Consider the following 19023-nt stretch of genomic DNA (forward strand, 5'->3'; position numbering starts at 1 on the left):
GCAAAAGGTTGAGGAGAAAATGTCATTTTTCTACCCACACTATAAGGAACTAAAAAATTAATTCAAGAAATTAAAATTATTGCTGGTTAGCCTAGAAACCTAGCCACCAGTCATAAGTTTTTATGAGCAAATGGATTCCAAGTTTCAAACGCATTCAACCAATATCTGAGTGCAGTAAACAAGACAGACATGGTCCCAGCTCCCATGTCCAATGGGAAAATAACTAAAAGAAGGTAAACAAGCAAATAACATTACACACTGTGATGGGCACTATGGAGAAAACAAGGTATGGAGCCAGGAAATAGTTGAGGGTGCACATTTTATCAGATAAGGTGGTTGAAGACTATGAAGACGAAGCATTTATACCAAATTCAGAGGAAGAGAAGGAGCTGGCCATTCCAAAAGCAAGAGGAAGAACAGTCCAAGAAAGGGAGAACAGGCCCTGACCCAAGAGTGAGCTTATCTTTCTTATTCATACCTCTGGGATCACTATGGCTGGGCAATAGTAAACCATGTGAAAGAGTGGGATAAAATAAAGTTTGAAAAGCTAGACAATGCAGAGGTTTATAGACTTTGGCAAGGAGTTAAGATTTTATTCTGATGTTATAGAAAGCCATCAATTAGCTTGAAAAGATTCCTATAATTTTGTAGCACAGCCTATTTGTTAACTGAGGAAATGTTTTGATAAACTGTAACAGTAAAAGTGAGTATTTTAAACGTTTAAAAATTCTCATCACCTGGAATTCAGTTTATGTTAATACTGATCACTGTCCTATACCTATTGTAACCTTTCCACGAGTAATCAGCAAATTCCCCTCCTCTGCTATAACCCGGCTCAAATGTGATACTCCTTTCATAGCACTTACCACATTTTGAACTTTTTTTGTTAGATGTTGTTGTTTTTTGGTCTTTTCCCCACACTGACACAGACAGTAAGACACAGGAGTGCAGGGGCCATGCATGTATTAATATTCTTTTCCCAGAATCTCAGACCATACCTAATATTAGGTAGGTAATCGGTACTTATTTGTGGAACAATGAACAAATATGGTTCATCTAGTATTTAATGAACACCTAGTTGTTCTAGACCCTTGAGGAAACAGAAGGATTGAAATATGCCATCCATGCTCTCAAGCTCAAAGTAGTGGTGGGGAGTATTGTAAACAGCTAAGTTATACTGTGAACAAACTGTTGTGGGAGTCCAGAGGAGGGGGCACATATGGTCTACCCAAATTCTTCTTTGTGCAGGCACGAATATTTATGTGAAAAGTCCAACAAAGGTACAAAAAATAAAATCAGAGATATTTAATGAATACCTTTACTAAAATTATACAAAATTCGTGGACCTTAAATCTATGATGTAGAACATCCGTGCTTATAGCAGCTGAGGATAATAGCATGCTGCCTACATTATTCCTGTGTTCGGCACTGGGGAACACCTGACAAGTATCACACCTAAAAAGGAATCTCCAACTGCTCAGCAGAGCATAAGGTAAGCTTACACAATATCCAACCTGTAGTGTGAAATTCCAGAATTCCCATCCTCCCATGTCTAAGGGTTCCAAGTTTTGAGCTGTGCTGATTCAGCAGTATGTTTACAGTTCTCTCACAGGAACTGGTGACTACACAGCTCTTTCCACTTTTATGGCACGACTAGAGGAAAATACTAATGGCGAACAATATTTGGGAGGCAGAGCAAATTATAAAAAGCAAGTTAAAAAAAAAACTAATAGGATCACAGGATTACATTCAGCATTATCTAACAAGTGATACATAGAACAAGTTAGCAAAAACAAAAGCCTTTTCAGCAGACTTGGAAGCTAAAACAGTACTGTGTAACACAATTTAGATCTACTGTTTTGCTGAAGTGAAATCTTGCATTCCTTTAAAAAAAAGGAAGCAACTTCCTCCAGAAACAAACAAACAAAGCCAAAGCCTAGCATTTTGTGGATTATTTTCCGATTCCCTTGAAAGAGACAGCGCGACCCTCAAAAAGAACATCACCAGCACTTTAGCCAGCTTAAAGAAGTCTACTGTTGCCTAGAAAACACATTGACTGTGCAATAAAATATAATTGGGGTTATAAAACAAGTTTACAGTTAAATATCAAACATATAATAGTGTTTATAATGTAAATTTTAGGAGACTGGGTGTGGGAGAGGAAGAAGAATGAAGTTATGAAACCACAGTTGTAAATATTCAATAATAATCTATTAACTGGACAACAAATAAAGACACCTCTGTCAGAACAGGTTAATACAAGAGGCATATTTATCTAGCTTATTTCTTTAATGGCAGGGTTGTAAAGACAAGTTGTACAAGGGGCTTCTGACTAGCTTTTGCTCAGCACAAAACGAATATGTAGCAAACTGCTTTTAGAACTTCAATTTCTGGAATTTTACGTGAACGCCAATGGTTCTAAAGTCCTTACGCCCTAAATGCCTTCACCAGTCTTACTTGGGTTGTTAGTCAATTCAACACCTCCACTGAACACATGCCTACTAGTATGAGTAGAAACCGAATCTTTATTTGGTTCACATACAAGACACTAATATTTGTGTAAAGATAATTATGAATTTGCCTACTACCGTAACAAGGATTCATCAATGAACTGAGACTTCAAGCAAAATTATATATTAATACCAATGATGCAAAACGTCAAAACTGACATAAAAACGCCAAGCCCCGAATTGGAGAAAAAACAAGTTAAACGTAAAGATCCCATTCATCCAGTATTCTTGGAACACCGGCAAAGACTAGCAAACCCTCCTGTCCTTTCTCCTTCCAAGAATACTGCTGAAATAAACCCTAGCTGGCAACCTCAGAGCTTGTCAACATATCCTGAAATTTCTAGAAAAGTTGCTGACCAAGAAATGCGGCCCTAGCCACGAATCACCAGCACCGTATTCCAAAGGGAAGGCAAATCCGGCACAGGATGTAATACGTTTGTGGACCTGACAGCACCTGAGCAGGAGGGTGTGGACCTGAGAGCCAAGGTCGGTTCCGCGCGGGCAGCGCCCTCGGCCCGCCCAGTCCGGGCCGCCGAGGTTTTCCCCACCCCGACTCCCAGCACAGCAGCCCCCGGACTCTACCGCTGGCAATGCCCCACATCAATCTCTCCATCCGGGGCCATAGGAGCAGTCGCCCCTCGCCCTTCCCGCAAGCGCGCGCGAGGCAGGACTGCGTTTGCCTCGCGCGAGTCCATACACAGCTATATTCCAATGCCCCACCCCAGAGCTTGCAGCCGTCACTCCAGCCCTCTTGAGAGTCGTGCCCCCGGACATATCCTTCACACCCTGGCCGTTTTCCCAAGACCGAGCCCCGCAGCCTTACCCCGGCCCCCAAACGCACACCCCTGGAAAGACACCTCCGCCTCCAGCCGACTGGGTGACTCTGATCCGCGGCAGCACGTTCACGACACTTTCGCGATTGCCGTAAAGGGATATAGGGTCGGAACAGGCGGCGGCGCGAGCGCGCACCTCCGAGTGGTGAGCGCGCCCCGGGGCCGGCTTAGCTGCTCGGGTGCGCGCCTCGGGGCCCTGCCCCATCTCTGTCCTGCCTGCAGCCTCCGGAGCCTGCAGTCCGTACGGGCAGGGTCATCCAAGCAAGGTAGGCCAAAAGGGGATGAGGACTGGCCCCAGTTCCCACTAAGGGGTGTGTATCAGAGAATGGGATCGGGCGGGTAGGCACGCGGACGCTGCCGGGAGCGCCCCAACCCCGTGGTGGGCGCGCGAGTCGCGTGCCAGCTCGCCCTGCCTCCAAAGATTACAATGTGCGACGCGCGGGAGAGGGACCAGGTGCTGGTTGGAGTCGCGGGCGGGCTGTGAGGGGGCCTTGGGGAGGGGGGCGGGCCGGGAGCGGGTGCAGGCTGGGCTCAAGTCTCCCCTACTCACCTTTATGTCCGGGTTCTTGCTCTCTCTCCCCCCATCTCCCCTCCTCTCCGCGCCCCGTTTGCCCCAAGCCCGACCGAGCTCCGCCTCCCGCATCTTTTCCTGGCACCAAACAACGCGTTAATCCAGCTCTTCGTCCAAGTGCTTCGCGCTTCCGGAAGAAGGCAGTGGTGGGTGTAAATAATTCTTTGGTTTTATTTGTTTTAAGCGGTTACCGAGAACCTTAGCCCCAGTCCCACGAAAAACTGTGGTTGAGTATGCATTCCCTTTGTCCCTCCTGGGCTCAGATTCCTTTTTTGCGGGGGGGGGGGGGGTGAAGGGGGGAGGAAGGTTTGAAATTGACATATGTGGTGACCTTGTGTTTACGCGAAGCTCAAGTCTACGCGGAGTTTTGTCGCGGGGCGACCAATACAGAAAGGTAAATGGCTGGTCCTTTGTATCCTCACAACCGTGCTTACATTAGGATACATTTACAAAACACCACATTTTTCCAGTTCTCCCAAATTTAAATTTGTAAATCAGTACCCAAATGCAGCTCTAATTTGCCGTGCATCATCAGATTCTCCCCGACTTCTCTCCCTGTAACATTTGATCCAACTTGTAAAACAGTTACGTAATTTTCTAGACTATTTAATTTTTAACCGTTACGAGAATATTATATTTGTTAGAAGGCCAAATTAGAGTTCAGAAAAATAACCATTTACTATTATGCTTTGCATTGGGCATGATTCTGTGTACCTAGGGCTTTATTTCTTCACTTGGAATATCCAGAATTTACTTTTTTATTGTTCCTAAGCAGTCACCACTTAGAGGAGACAGCGTAAGGAATTCATCTTTTTACCGGTGGCATTTAAATATTTGTGAAATTCAAAAATTGTAACTGCAGTTCTGATTCATGGATCTTCAAGGAAAGCAGAGATAGGTGAGAGATGCAAGAACATTTTGTTAAACACTTTCACTACTATATGAAGGTTATTCCTGCATATTTTCAAGTATCTTGAAACGTTTCTTAAATTGTTAACCATTAAAATTCTAATTTTGCTTGGCTGGCAGTTAGCCAGCCATGCTTCCAGCTTTCCAGTGTGATAATACATAGGCAATAGTAGTCTTCCTCACCTAGTCGGTGCACTTAAATTTCTCAGTAGTCCTTAGCAAACTGGTAAACTATTTCAAGCCCTGCTTTTACTCTAAATTGTCAGTTTCGATAACTAGAACCCTCAAAGCCTAAGGAGATAGGAATCCAAGATGATTAATATATACAAAGAATGAAGTGTTGTCATTCCCCATCCCTGTGGCTAATTGTGGTTGTACAGAATTGATAAATCACCTTTCATTATTATATTGTATGCTTACTCTGTACTACTCTAAGGAACAGCTACTTTACAAATCAGAATACTGAAACTCAGAGAAGCTAAGTAACTTGCCAGAAATCATACAGCTGGGATGTGATAAAGCTAGGATTTGCACTTAGATAAATCTGATCTTACAGCTGTGTTCTTTCCATTGCATCACAGAGACTAGTCAGTGCTTTATTTGGCTTAATAATAAGCTATCATTCTTTCCTCATTATTGTCTTTCCTTCTGTGGGAAGGAACTCAGTGTTTTTCATTTTATTTTATCCTTTTTGAGATCAGCGAAAGATGTCTGATGTGAGAAAGGATGAGAAAATTGATATCCCAGATTTAAAATATTATTTAATTCCAGATGGTACATCATTATAAAATACACAAGTATCAACTCTTTAAAGAAAAAGAAAAAATGTTAATAATGCTATAGCATAGTGTTCTATCCATGAACAATACTGGTACATTGACTTGAAATTTTACATGTTTTAAAAGCCTGTGGGTCGAAACAACCTCTATTTTCTTTGTATGTGGATTTCAGGATTTACAAAAGGTGCAGGTTTGGGTAGATTTGAAGACTGGTATTTTGTGAACTTGTAAAACAGGTAATTTGTCTTTTACATTCTAAAAGAGGAACAAACATTTATTGACCACCTATGAGAGCATCTTTACATATATTATCTTATTTAGTTCTTGAATAAACCTCTCTGAAGTGGGTATTATTTTAGACCATTTACTAAAAGCTACCGGTATTAGCAATGTGTTTAGGTTCTTTACTTGTGCTATGTCAGTGTAATTCCTGCAATAATTATCCAGCCCAGTCCAATAGAACTTTTCCACGATGATGGAAATGTTCCATATTTTCACCATCCTATATGGTAGCCACTAGACACCTGTGGCTTTTGAGCACTTGAAATGTGTCTAGTACAACTGAGGAACTGAAATTTTAAATTTTATTTTATTTTAATCAATTGAAATTTTAATTTAAATAGCCACATGTGGCTAGTGGTGACTATATTAGACAGTGCAGCTTTTACCAATAATATTATTGCCATTTTTCAAAGGAGAAACTGATTCAGAGAAATTAATGAAGTTTGCCCAAGTTTGCACAATTTTATTTAAAAAACCGTTTTTGAGCAGAAAAATGTTTTAGGACTGTTAATTTGGCAGTGCACATAGAATGGATGGAGGGGAAGAAAAAAATAGGCCAAGAGAATTGAGAATCTGATTTGAGTGTTTACACTGGCAACTAGGAAGAAGAATGGTTCCCAATGACTGAAGGTAGAAATGCTGTCATTTAGTGACAACATGTGAGGGCTTTGGATGAGAGAACCTAAGGTTACTCTGAGGCCTTAGAATCTGGATAGCCTGGAAAAACAGTAGTACGAACAGATCTTCCTCCACTTACAATGGGGTTACATCTCAATAAACCCATTGTACGCTGAAAACATCGTAAGTTGAAAATGCATTTAATACATTTAACCTACGGGAACATGGTAGCTTAGCATAGCCCACCTTAAACGTGCTCAAAACACATTAGTCTACAGTTGGGCAAAATCATCTAATACAAAGCCCATTTTATAATAAGGTGTTGAATATCTCATGTAATTTACTGAATTCTGTACTGAAAGTGAAAAACAGAATGGTTGTCTGGGTACAGAATGGTGGTACGTGTATCGGTTGTTTACCCTTGTGATTTTTGTGTCTGCCTGAGAGCTGCATCTCGCTGTCACAAGAATATTGTACCATATCACTAGCCTGGGAAAAGGTCAAAATTCGAAGTAAGGTTTTGATTGAATGTTTATTGCTTTTGCACCATCATAAAGTGGAAAAGTTCTAAGTTGAACTGTCGTTAAGTCGGGGATCGCCTGTACTGTTAACTGAAATGGAAAAATAATGAACCTTTTTGGGGTTTACGAGGATTTGGTTTGGGTTATTGAGTGATTTTTATGAGCAAGGCCGTCTTCTCTGCTTGGGCAGAGAAGTGAAATCCCTCATCAAGGATTTTATCCACTTCAGACACCCTCCCAAACTTTTATACTATAGAAGATAATGAACTGTAAGAGATGTGCAAATCAAATGTTCTCAGAGGAAAGGGTGTTTATTTCCAGATGCAAAGGGATTAGGGAAGGTTGTGTGTGGAAGATGGTATTTCAGCTCGATTTTGAAGAATAGGAAGGATTTGGACATGAAAAAACAAAGGAAGAGGTCATGTGGGAATTCCCTGGTTGCCTCATGGTTAGAATACCCAGCTTTCACTGCCGTGGCCAGGTTCAATCCCTGGTCGGGGAACTGAGGTCCCCGTGAGCTGTGTGGGGTGGCCAAAAAAAGTAAAATAAAATAAAATAGGCTCTCCCATTCTCCCTAGAGGAAGACAGTGCTTTCCCTCAACTTTGAAATGAACCATCGCCTACTTGTCCCTCCAGTGAAATCCTCCGACATCTATCTCCACCACTCCCACTCTCTTCTCTGACATTATCTCCTACTCTGGAACCTGGCTGGGACCATACCTTCCAACATACCTGAGACTAATGCGACCCATAGAATTCTGGGAGTTGTAGTGGTTTTTTTTTTTTTTTTTTGAAAAAAAGAGGTCATACTTATAGCAATGGGCTGGACAAAATGTTTTGAAAATCCCTTTTACCAAAACACCGACATGCTGAATATATTAGCCTTGTAAATGCATAGCAGTTCACGTAGGAAAGAAACGGAAATTCTCAGGACTAAAAAGTCGAAGAGAGCTGACACCAGAGTAGTAAACCAGTAGTGTGTCTCTTTTGGGGCCTTTGAAATAAAGTACAATCAAAGATAAATGATAGGCTCCCCCTGCTCACCACCCAAGGTAGAGAGATAGAATTCATACCCCTTTGACCTCCCAGATGTACAACTTCCAGAGACACCATTCACATGATATAGTTTGTGTAGATGATGCCTGTGTGTCAGGGGATGACTTTTTCATAAAAAGTAAAATGTAAATATTTCTACTTGAAATTGTACAACTCATGGCCTTGGAGAACCACCTCCCCGCAAATCAGCCAGGACCCTCAAAAATCTATACACTCAATGAAAGGTGAGCTAGGAAAAATACCTCCTTCCTGGCAAAGGGGGATCACAAAGAAATTTGTTCATTTTCACCACAGCTCCAGGTGGGGGAATAAAGATACCACATAAGAACTTGAAACTACAGGGCCTGTCATCACTCAGATTCAGGGTTCAAATTTACTTACCTACATGGTCTAATAAACCTGGAAGCCAAGAAATTAAAAGTCGGCCTAGGTTCGTAATGTGCCAGAGTGCCTGGCAAAAGTAAATACAAACCCTTCCTGGAATGATTCACCCTTAATCTAAGCCTCTTAGAATACTCCCAGTTAAGATCATCCAAACAGGAGCTCATAGTCAAAAACAGGAAAACACATGTACAAGGGCTGGCAGAACCATCAAATACGGAACTAGACTCCTAAAGATTTTAGAATCGAATTTATCAGAAACAAAATAACATTTAAAGAGATGAAAGGAGAAACATGAAAGGTTTTAGAAGTTAATCAAAATTTATTGAAATTGAGAATTATTGTCCCAGAAACTTATGTTGGGGAAAGTCCTATAGGAACTTGGCAAGGAACTGTCATGATTAGCTAAACAGAAGAGTAAAATTGATGGAATGTTAAGGGCTGACAGGAAAAAAAAAAAAACAGAAAAGAAGAGATTATGACAATTCAGACAGGAAATTACTCAAATCAAGTGTATAATGGTGACTTTAGGGATAAAGGAAAAGAAACTTATTTGGCAAGATTTAAATGTACATGTTTAGCAGCAAGTCAGATGATCAGAGTAAATGACGAGTACAAGTCAAAAATGGCTGAGGTTTTATTGTCTGGAAGGTCAGTCTGAGATGAGGAAGCTGAGCACATTGGAGGACTGTGGAGATTAGAATTGTAAGTTTTTACAGAGTCCATGGGAAATACTAAATTTCAGTCCATCACACTATGAAAAAATACTCCTCCAAATACGAAATTATTTTCACATGCATAGGAGTAATTTCTTATAATTTGAAAATATTTCTGTATTTATTTTTTAAATTAAATGCATGAAAATACATTAATATTTTCTAATTCGTATTATTGACCTCTTACTATTTACTAACATTGTCAGTCTGGAATTTAAGGGAGAAAATGGTGATGAGTGGTATGTGTATATGTAGGCCCTTTCAAGTTTATTGAGGAAGATAAAACCAAACAAGCAAGTACCAGTTAGGTGTGATGAATGACCTGGTTGGGAAAGTGAGGCTGCTGTTGGGAACAAAGCAGGTACACTCAGCTGAAGCTAGAAGAGCTGAGACTGGAAAATGTATAGCAGTTAACTGGTGGTAGTGGGGCAGGAGGAGTGACACCATAGTAGTCTAGTCATCCAGGCAAAACAATGTGCATAAAGTTTCAAAGGTGTGCAAGAGGGCATGACCCACTTGACGATCTGAAAGAAGTTTGCTTGGGCAGTATAGCATGGTGATTGGTGTTAGACTGGAACTGCCTGAGTTTGAGTCCTGTCTCTACTGCAGCCCTATGACCTTGGGCAATTCTCTTAACCTCTATAATTCTGTTTTGAGGAGTAAACGATATCATGTATTTAAGGTGTTTAGTAGCCTTGGTGATACAGTAAACACTGTGTTTGCTTTTGTAATGATGATGAAGATGATGATAACTAGGGCAAGGAACTAGGAGCAGACAGAGAACTGGCCAGAGAGGAATACAGAAAGGTTAAGTAGAGATTGGACAATAAAAAGACCTTATAGACATGTCAAGGAGGAAGGACAATTTATAACGGCATAGGGGAGGCACTGAAAGGTTCTTTGGAGGAGAATAAAGTGGTCAGGTTGGTATTTTAGAGTTAGAAGACTCATTCTGATTTTAAAGTCAAGTCTAGGTGGTTATAATAATTATCTGGTCAAGAAATGATGGTGGTTTAAGGAGGGTAGTGGCAGTGAAGATGGAGGGAAGGGGTAGATTTGAGGAAATTTAGGAGGTGGAATAAACAGTCCTTGGTACTTGGTTATGTGTGGAAAGATGGGGGAGAAAGATAGTGTCTAGATATGGCAAGTGGGTGAATGTTGGTTCCATTAACTGAGAAATTGAAGGAGAGCAGGTGTCAGTAGATGGTGTGGGGGCCGATGAGAAGTGAAACAGCTGAGGATGATAAGTACAAGATTGTGGGATGGGATGGCTAAAGTAGAATAGATGAAATACGTGTGAATAATCTTTTCTAATTTGTTTTTCTCTGCTTCAGGAGACCTGTTTGAGATGTGGTGGTTTCAGCAAGGCCTCAGTTTCCTTCCTTCAGCCCTTGTAATTTGGACGGCTGCTGCTTTCATATTTTCATATATCACTGCTATAACACTTCACCATGTTGACCCTGTTTTGCCTTATATTAGGTCAGTGAAATGTATTCTTGTATGGAGAATGGTATGTCTCATTCATTTGTTAACAATGAACCCAACATTTAATTTTAACATTTTAAAATTCAACTTTTATGTTTGATATTACAACAGTGAAAGGAACATAAAAAGGAAGTTGTATTTGGCTCTTTCTATGTGATAGAGAAATGTGGAGACAGAGGGCTAAGGTTCATTTAGTGAATCGTGACACCTCAGCGCCTTGTCTTCCAAATAACTATTTGAGGTCTCAGAAGATAGAATTGGAATTATTCTCCCCTTACCATTAAAAAATGCTAGAGCAACGATAATAATATTAAAAAATAATGGTAATGACAAACATTAATTCATCCACTTACCGTGTACAAGGTAATGTTCTAAGCATTCTTCAGGTCTTAAGTAATTGAATCCTTACAGCCACCCTTTGAGGCAGGAACTATTACCCCCATTTGGTAGAGGAGGAAATAAGGTCCAGGGAGATTGTTTGTCCAAGGGCACATGACTCAGTAATTAATGGAACCAAGATTCAGTTTGACTGGGCCATTTGATTCTAGAGACTGTGCTCTTACTCTTTATGACATGTTGCCTAGATCTTTCTGACACATTAAGTATCTAAATTTATTGATAATAGTTTTGAAATTTCAAAACTACTCGTGATGTAAGTATGGGTACTCAGTTGCATGTGCTATGTCCATAACCCTCTTCTTCCCCCCCCCCCAATTATAAAGGCAATATGTGCTTATTATAACAAATTTTAAGCAGTACTAGAGTGATTATAAAAATAAAAAGTGAAAGACTCTTCCAGCCTCCCTCTAGTTCCTGCCCTTCCAGAGGTGATTAATGGTTTGGTTGATTTCCTGCCAGAGTTTGGTTTGTTTTGTTGTTTGTTGTAGTTGTTTCATTTAGTTATTTGTTTACCTTCTGAAAAATAACCTTTCCAACACAGAAAATAGTGAACTTTTAAAGGATGATAAACCAAAAGGCTAAATTTACCTTTTTTAAATGTCAAGAAGAGGTCAGGGCATTGCCATTACATTTGTTGTTACCACAATGGTATGGTGTAGCACAAAGGACACCAACAAATTGAGTCCACTTTAGGAAGATTTACAAAATCCAAACATATTTTAGAATTTAAGTTTCCAGTTCTAGGAATAATTTTGATAAGTAGTCACCTCTGTTTACGACTCTGCTAGAGGGACATGCAGCTTCAGGAGCCAGTTCATTCTTTGGTAACTCTAGGAGAGCATACATATTCCTGAGAGTCCTTCAGCATTTTTATTTCCCCTTAGGGAACTTGTCTGTTTGAGTTCTTTTTCAGTTTCAGTTCTCTAATGGTACTGCATGTGATTCTCTGATAGATATAACCCCAGGCACTTCCTTTTCTGTCTCTGTCCTTCTACCTTTTAACTTTTTTGCAAATGAACTTAGTATTGTTGCACGGGGAACTTTCTCCAACATTCTAATATATTTAAACTCAATGGTAGTTATTTTTACTTCTCCTAGGCTTATTTTTTTCATCTGAAAAATGATTGAGTTAGACTAGATACTCTGCAGAATTTCTTTCAGTTCATAGACCCTACCTAAAAGGCTTAATTATTAAAGTCCCCAAAGGACATAACCAAATATAAATTTCACTTCAAAGACAATTCACAATTCAAAGACAATTCCACTGCAAGTGTGCTTCAGGTGTTCTCTCAGTTCATGTAGTGAGTGCTCAAGTAGGGTGCATGAGACTAGCCACTGGGGTATAAGAAGAATTTTTTAGAACTTCTATGTATTTTTTATTTCAAAATATTTAAACTTATATTTGGGAATTCCCTGACAGTCTAGTGGTTAGGACTCCACACTCTCTCTGCTGAGGGCCTGAGTTCAATCCCTGGTCAGGGAGCTAAAATCCCACAAGCCACTTGGTGTGGCCAAAAAAAAATAACTATTTAAACTTATATTTAATGTATGTATAATAATATGATAAATAACATATAATGATGATCAGACAATTTTTTTTTGACGGTGTGTGATCAAAATAGTTTGATGACTACTGAGTTGAAGTGCGATGCTGATGGGTGTTTTCATTTATAGGCCAGTTTGTCATTCCGATCCAGAGCGCACTTAGCCAGCCATCTTGGAAGTGCGTGCTGTTATTTACTTATGGGGTAATCCAAAACAGGAGCATCATTTGGAATATGACTGTTAAAATTATGGATTTTTTTTCTGATTATAAGAATAATACATATGCATTATTCTTGAAAACTTGAAAGGTAGAAGGAACAACAACGAAACATAATCCCCACTCCCTGAAGATGATCGAAGAGTAACAAAATCTTTTGTGTCTGAAGAAACATTTTAGAGTGGGAAGGAGCAATCCTTAGAATTCATATTTGATGCTTTACTTTTCCTAAACCTAATCCAAATGTTCGCCAAATCTTATTGATTCCTTAGCGGATATGACTTTCCATTTCTTTTTTATTCCCATTACATTGTCTGAGTTGAGATCCTTCTTACCTCTTTCCTATAGTACTTCAATTTGAGGCTAAAGACTTTGTCTTTTTAATCTTTTCAGTAGTTTGAGAGAAGGAGAAGGAACTAACATTTACTGGGTGTCTCTTGTGTGTCTGCTGCTGTGCTAGACACTTAACATGCACAACCACAGTTTCATTTCCTCATGTTGATCTGATGAGGCTGGGAGGGAATTGATAGCCCCATTTCGCAGATAGGGAACAATCTTAGGTATATAAAAGAATGTTCTCAAGGTTCCCCAGTTAGTAGTAAATGGTGGGCTATTAATCAGGATCTATGCATTTCACCTTGCACTGAAAGACAGGCATGTAACAGACACATTGCAGCACAGCTTGATCTGTGATTTTAATAGAAGTCTGGACTGAAAGCTGTGTGAGTCAGCAAGGCTGTCTTGACTGGAATCTCTAGAAGGGCAGGGGCTTGGTCTCTTGTACTTACCACTGTGTTCCTGTCCCTAAAATGCTGTCTGACAATGCTGGTAGGTGCTTGATAAATATTTTTTAAAATTAATCAGGAAACGATTAGGTGTTAATTGAATTACAGGCAGAGAATAACAGACACCAAAAGAATCATGAAAGGTCCTTTGGTGTTAGGGAATATTCAGGTGAGACAGGTAAACACGCCGCCTGACTGATGTAAGTTAATAACGCAGCCTTAACATGATAAGGATAGCTTTTTTATCAGTTCATAGTGATTTCTATTATGTGAAAAAAAAAATAAGTGATATAAGAAAAAAGTGAACAAGGCAAGTATTGCAAGCTCAAATTATCATGTTCTTATTATAAAATTATGTAAAAGTTGAGCTCATAGATTTATAAAAAGATAAAGGATTTGAAATAACCCCTTTTGCTTCTTATCCCTTAGAAGAAATACATGTGTATACTAAATCTAATATGAGAAATCCTCATGCCTATTTTTTTTTTCTTTCAGTGACACTGGTACAGTAGCTCCAGAAAAATGCTTGTTTGGGGCAATGTTAAATATTGCCGCAGTTTTATGTAAGTAGTGAGAGTGGTTTTAAAAATCAATATTAATAGCTGTATTGCCCTTTTCTTCTTTCAACACTGTTGGGTTATTTATTTTACTTTCTAGTTACAATTGAAGGAATGTTATCACTAAATCATTGATCACAGATATGTTTCTTTTAAAGTAAAAACAATTTCTAGAAATGCTAAATTATGGAAATAAATCTTTTAAAAATACCTATAAGGCTATTTGACTACTATAGAAATAGAAGTTGTAAAGTATAACCAAATATACTTGCTTATAGAAGTTGTAAAGTATAACCAAATATTCCTTGAGGCCCTAAGTGGATTTCTTAAGCAACCAGTAAAGGACAAAGAGCTGTAAACACACTGACCACAGCTGACCCCAACAAAATTCCTTTAAGATAAACACTTCAGAAGTTTGAGAATAGCTGTGGAACCATGTTTTGATTTTTGAGTGATATTCTAATGCCAAAGAAATGGAGTTCTACTACAGTATTTTTACGTTCCTGTTCATTATTTTTTTGAAATTAATTAATTTATTAATTTATTTATTTTTGGCTGCATTAGGTTTTCGTTGCTGCACGTGGGCTTTCTCTAGTTGTGGCTAGTGGGGGCTCCTCTTTGTTGCGTTGCGCGGGCTTCTCACTGCTGTGGCTTCTCTTGTTGCGGAGCCTGGGCTCGAGGCACATGGGCTTCAGTAGCTGTGGCACTCAGGCTCCATAGTTGTGGCACACGGGCTTAGTTGCTCCACGGCATGTGGGATCTTCCCGGACCAGGGATCGAACCCGTGTCCCCTGCATTGGCAGGTGCATTCTTAACCACTGCACCACGAGGGAAGTCCCTGAACCAATTTTTTTATTAATGGTTTACTAAAATAATACTTCCATCAATTGTGATTGTTTTAAATATTTACATTGTTCCATATGATGTTTATTACTTGGTCAGGTCAAACACTGAAGTTAAAAAAATGATTCTTAACCAATAAGGACAGTCAAGTGGTGTTTTTTTTTTCTGTGTAACTGACTGCTATATCTGATTGAGCCAAGTTGTAGTAATTTGAAATAAAATGAAATGGGAGCGAGGCAAATAATCCTTCGGTGTTTTTTGCCTATGTTCATTTTATCCGTATTCTAGAACTAATTACTTTAGACTTTAATGCTAATCATATAGAATATTTTGTGTTTTATGTAAAATTTATTATTAGAGATTTTCAGAAAGCATCAAACTTATCTCTTAAATTTTTCCTAAATTTTTTAAAAATAAATTTATTTATTTATTTTTGGCTGCGTTGGGTCTTCGTTGCTGCGCGTGGGCTTTCTCTAGTTGTGGCGAGCGGAGGCTACTCTGCGTTGCGGTACACGGGCTTCTCATTGCAGTGGCTTCTCTTGCTGCAGAGCATGGGCTCTAGGCACACGGGCTTCAGTAGTTGTGGCATGCGGGCTCAGTAGTTGTGGCTCGTGGGCTCTATGGCACAGGCTCAGTAGTTGTGGCGCACAGGCTTTGTTGCTCCGTGGCATGTGGGATCTTCCCGGACCAGGGCTCCAACCTGTGTCCCCTGCGTTGGCAGGCGGATTCTTAACCACTGTGCCGCCAGGGAGGCCCTTTCCTAAATATTTTTAATATGAGGGCTACGGGAGGCAAACGACTTGCTCAGTCGAGGTAGCAGTAGTTTCACAATGCAACCTTAAAAGTTCTTTAAAATCTACAGCTGTTTTTTTTTGTTTGTTTTTTTATTGTTTTTTCTTCTATCAGATTAGCTTTAAAAGGAAACTCTATGTTTCTGGATAGCAGTGACCTTTGTGAGCTCTTTATTGGCAACTTTATTCCTTAGTTATTTATTACTTTGTTGTTTTTCCGATTATCTCTTCCCAGGCATTGCGACCATTTATGTTCGTTATAAGCAAGTTCATGCTCTGAATCCTGAAGAGAGTCGTATCATCAAATTAAACAAGGCTGGCCTTGTACTTGGATTACTGAGTTGTTTAGGACTTTCTATTGTGGCAAACTTCCAGGTTTGTGTTTTAGCTCAGCACAGGTATTTTTCTGAAGTACATAAAAATACATGCTAGAAAAGAAAACCTGAAAGATTCAGTTACATGCAGTTATTGTTTTTTGCCTTAACAAAATGGAATCCACTGCCTTTAAATTACTTGACCCTCTCAGAAATTAGAAAAATTCATTCTCAGTAATCTCCTGAACAAATACAAATTATTATAACTTTTTAAAGATCCTCGGGACTCTTTACTTACTAGATTCTTTATTGCTACTTAGTTGGAGATTACTCCAAGACCAGAGAGAATTGACATACATTATAAGTGACACAATTACAGACTTAAACTTTTTTATTATGCCTAACAAGTTACACTCATTTACCTATTTTATATTCTTGTTTAGATGTTCCTGTTTATTGCCTGCATCCCTAGGTGCCCAGCCACTTATATGAGGAAGTAAAGGGAAGAGCTATAGCTTTCAGTTTTTTTCTTAGGGAATTCTTTATGTTAAGGTAGCAGTCAGCCTTCAGCAAATATTTGCAAAGTCTCCACGTTCCTTTCTACTGACATTCTTTCAGAGGAGTCTTTGGTAATACCAGCTGCATCCTAAGCATATGGTGCTTTTTTTATTAATCCCTGCAGTCTTTAATGTTTCAGTTTATACATTTGATAACCTGTTTAGACATCTAGTAACTATTCAGACATACAAACACACCCTTATCATACAAATACATGTATAAAGGCATATTCCATCTCTCTTTTTTATTCAAAGTTCTCCATTCCTGTAATGCTTCTGATTGAACGCCCCTATTTTTCAGTTTTTTAGTAATGGTTAATACTAGTAAACTCTATAAGTATAATCCAGGTGGATATTAGGGTAATGCTTGCTGCTATAACAATGTCCAAAATTTCAGTGTCTTAACACAATTGAAGTTTGTTTAATTTTTATTGGAGTATGGTTGCTTTATAACGTTGTGTTAGCCGCCACTGCACAACAAAATAAATCAGCTGTAAACATACAGCACAGTTGAAGTTTATTTCTTACATACATGCATCCAGTGCAGGTATTTTTGGTTGATAGATGGCCTTCCTCCCACAGTGATTTAAGGCCCAGACACTGTCCATATTTGGGCCCTGCAATTCCCTAAAACTCTGTGGTCTTCTGCATCTAGCTGCCTGAAACAGTCAAAGAGAACATGCAAAATTCACTCCTACTTCTTAGAAACTTGGACCTGGCAGTGACTCACATCATTCCACTGACATTCCTTTTTGCTAGATGTAAGAGGGGCTGGGAAATGTAATCTTGCTGGGCATCAGTTCCCAGGGCAACCCTGTACTATGGAAGGGACACAAAAACTTTTGTGGACAACTAGCTAGCTGTCTACCACGAATAGGGTCCTGCCTTCCCTAATCAGTTTGTATAGCTCAGTGTTTTAAAAATGCATTTGGGGGTTTTTAGTATATGGATAGTGATTCTTTGCTCCAGTTATCCCTTGATCAGTTTAACAATATCTCTCATGACTGTATGGTAAAAATGGATTCCAAAGTGACCTCCACATATAACATACTACTTCTGTTAGTAACTGATACTTCTTTACACAGCCCAGTAAATTCCAGTGGCAGTTGCTAATAGCACCCATGCAAACTGCCTTTCTCCCTTTTAGATATTCAGCTATAAAACAGTTTATATTTATGTACATTCTTTGTTTTGTTTTCAGCTTTCATTCTAATTCACATTCATCACAAGGGTCCCATTGACCTTGTAATTTTGAATCAAATTACTTTTTCCTCCTGAAAACATCTGTTTTCATGCAGCTTCGGACCTGTTGAGTGAATGTGCTCTATGTCTTTTACTGATGGATTCATTGCTGGACCCTATTTATAAGCAGACCCTGTAGCATTACCTACATATCAAACAGTTCTCCTTCCTTCCTTTCTAATGTAAACTTTCACTGCTTATTTAAAGTGGTGAGTGCATTGTCTCTTTCTCCTGTCCCCACTTCTCTCTTGCAGAGACAAACTCTAGTTGATTCATATATGGAAAAATTGTACACAAACCAGGTCTATAAATGGTTTACAGTTAGAGAGCTTAACTTGGAAGAGAGGCAAGCACTTTGTTTTAAAGTAGGGACTTGTTGGTTTTATCTCTTAAATATTTCTTGAAAGCATCTGCTTCTCTCCATTTTCATTTCTGTTGTCTCTACCATCTCCTTCTCAACCAGTTTAGATTTCATCACCTCTCCTCTGGATCACTGCCCTAGCCTCCCTAATAGTTCCTCTGCATTCACTGTTACATCCCTTTAATTTGATGCCTCAGCCAAAGTAATCTTTTGGAAATATATGTACACCTCATTCTGTTTCCTTGTACCCCTGCTTAAAGCTCACAGGTCCAAGGTCACATGAAAAGAGATAGAATCAAGAGAGCAAAAAATAATTTGTTAAACTGCCAAACTGCTTAATTAACTCAAAGGTCTTTTGTGATCTGGCTACTGTCTACCTGTCTGGCCTCATTCTACATCATTCCCCCTCCTAATATTGTACATAACACGGGTCTTTCTGTGTTCCTTAAATAAGACCGGTTTACTCTGTTTCATACATTGTTTCTTCTGTTGCACATTCCACAGCCCCAAGCCTAAATAGATGTAGGCAGACTATATTTCCTCAGGGAAGTCTTTTTTGTCAATAGATTTCCTCCTATATATTTCAGGTTTTCTTTCTTTGTGTTATCCAAGCCTCTGGAAACTAATTCTTTGCAGCACTTCTTATAGTCTAATTTTTTATCTATGTGTTTTAGATTTATTTTAAAATTTCTTAGTTGATATATTTCCATTAATTATAGCTCAGTGGTTTTGTTCACTGTTGTATATCCAG

At 39.2% G+C, this 19023-nt stretch overlaps 2 protein-coding genes across 9 annotated transcripts in view; one reads left to right on the forward strand and one right to left on the reverse strand.

Moving 5' to 3' along the window:
• CEPT1 (choline/ethanolamine phosphotransferase 1) overlaps positions 1-3984 on the reverse strand; it is a 36413-nt gene extending 32429 nt beyond the window's left edge. For 2 of the 5 annotated variants that reach the window (XM_082435954.1, XM_082435958.1), the window contains exon 1: positions 3334-3449. The gene's annotated coding sequence lies outside the window, so the exon portion shown is untranslated. Of the gene's footprint in view, positions 1-866; positions 3230-3333; positions 3450-3893 lie in introns of those variants that run through there. The other 3 variants (XM_082435955.1, XM_082435957.1, XM_082435956.1) reach the window with 3 other exon arrangements.
• Positions 3429-19023, forward strand: part of DRAM2 (DNA damage regulated autophagy modulator 2) — a 32467-nt gene continuing 16872 nt past the window's right edge. Inside the window, exons 1-5 of one of the 4 annotated variants that reach the window (XM_082436578.1) lie at positions 3958-4060; positions 4690-4812; positions 10511-10655; positions 14103-14170; positions 16034-16173. In XM_082436578.1, the coding sequence (XP_082292704.1) occupies positions 10525-10655; positions 14103-14170; positions 16034-16173 (339 nt within the window). In that variant the 5' untranslated portion in view covers positions 3958-4060; positions 4690-4812; positions 10511-10524. Of the gene's footprint in view, positions 3610-3955; positions 4061-4686; positions 4813-10510; positions 10656-14102; positions 14171-16033; positions 16174-19023 lie in introns of those variants that run through there. The other 3 variants (XM_082436577.1, XM_082436579.1, XM_082436576.1) reach the window with 3 other exon arrangements.

Source organism: Balaenoptera physalus (assembly GCF_965194825.1).
Source record: "Balaenoptera physalus genome assembly, chromosome: 1".
Lineage (NCBI taxonomy): Eukaryota > Metazoa > Chordata > Mammalia > Artiodactyla > Balaenopteridae > Balaenoptera > Balaenoptera physalus.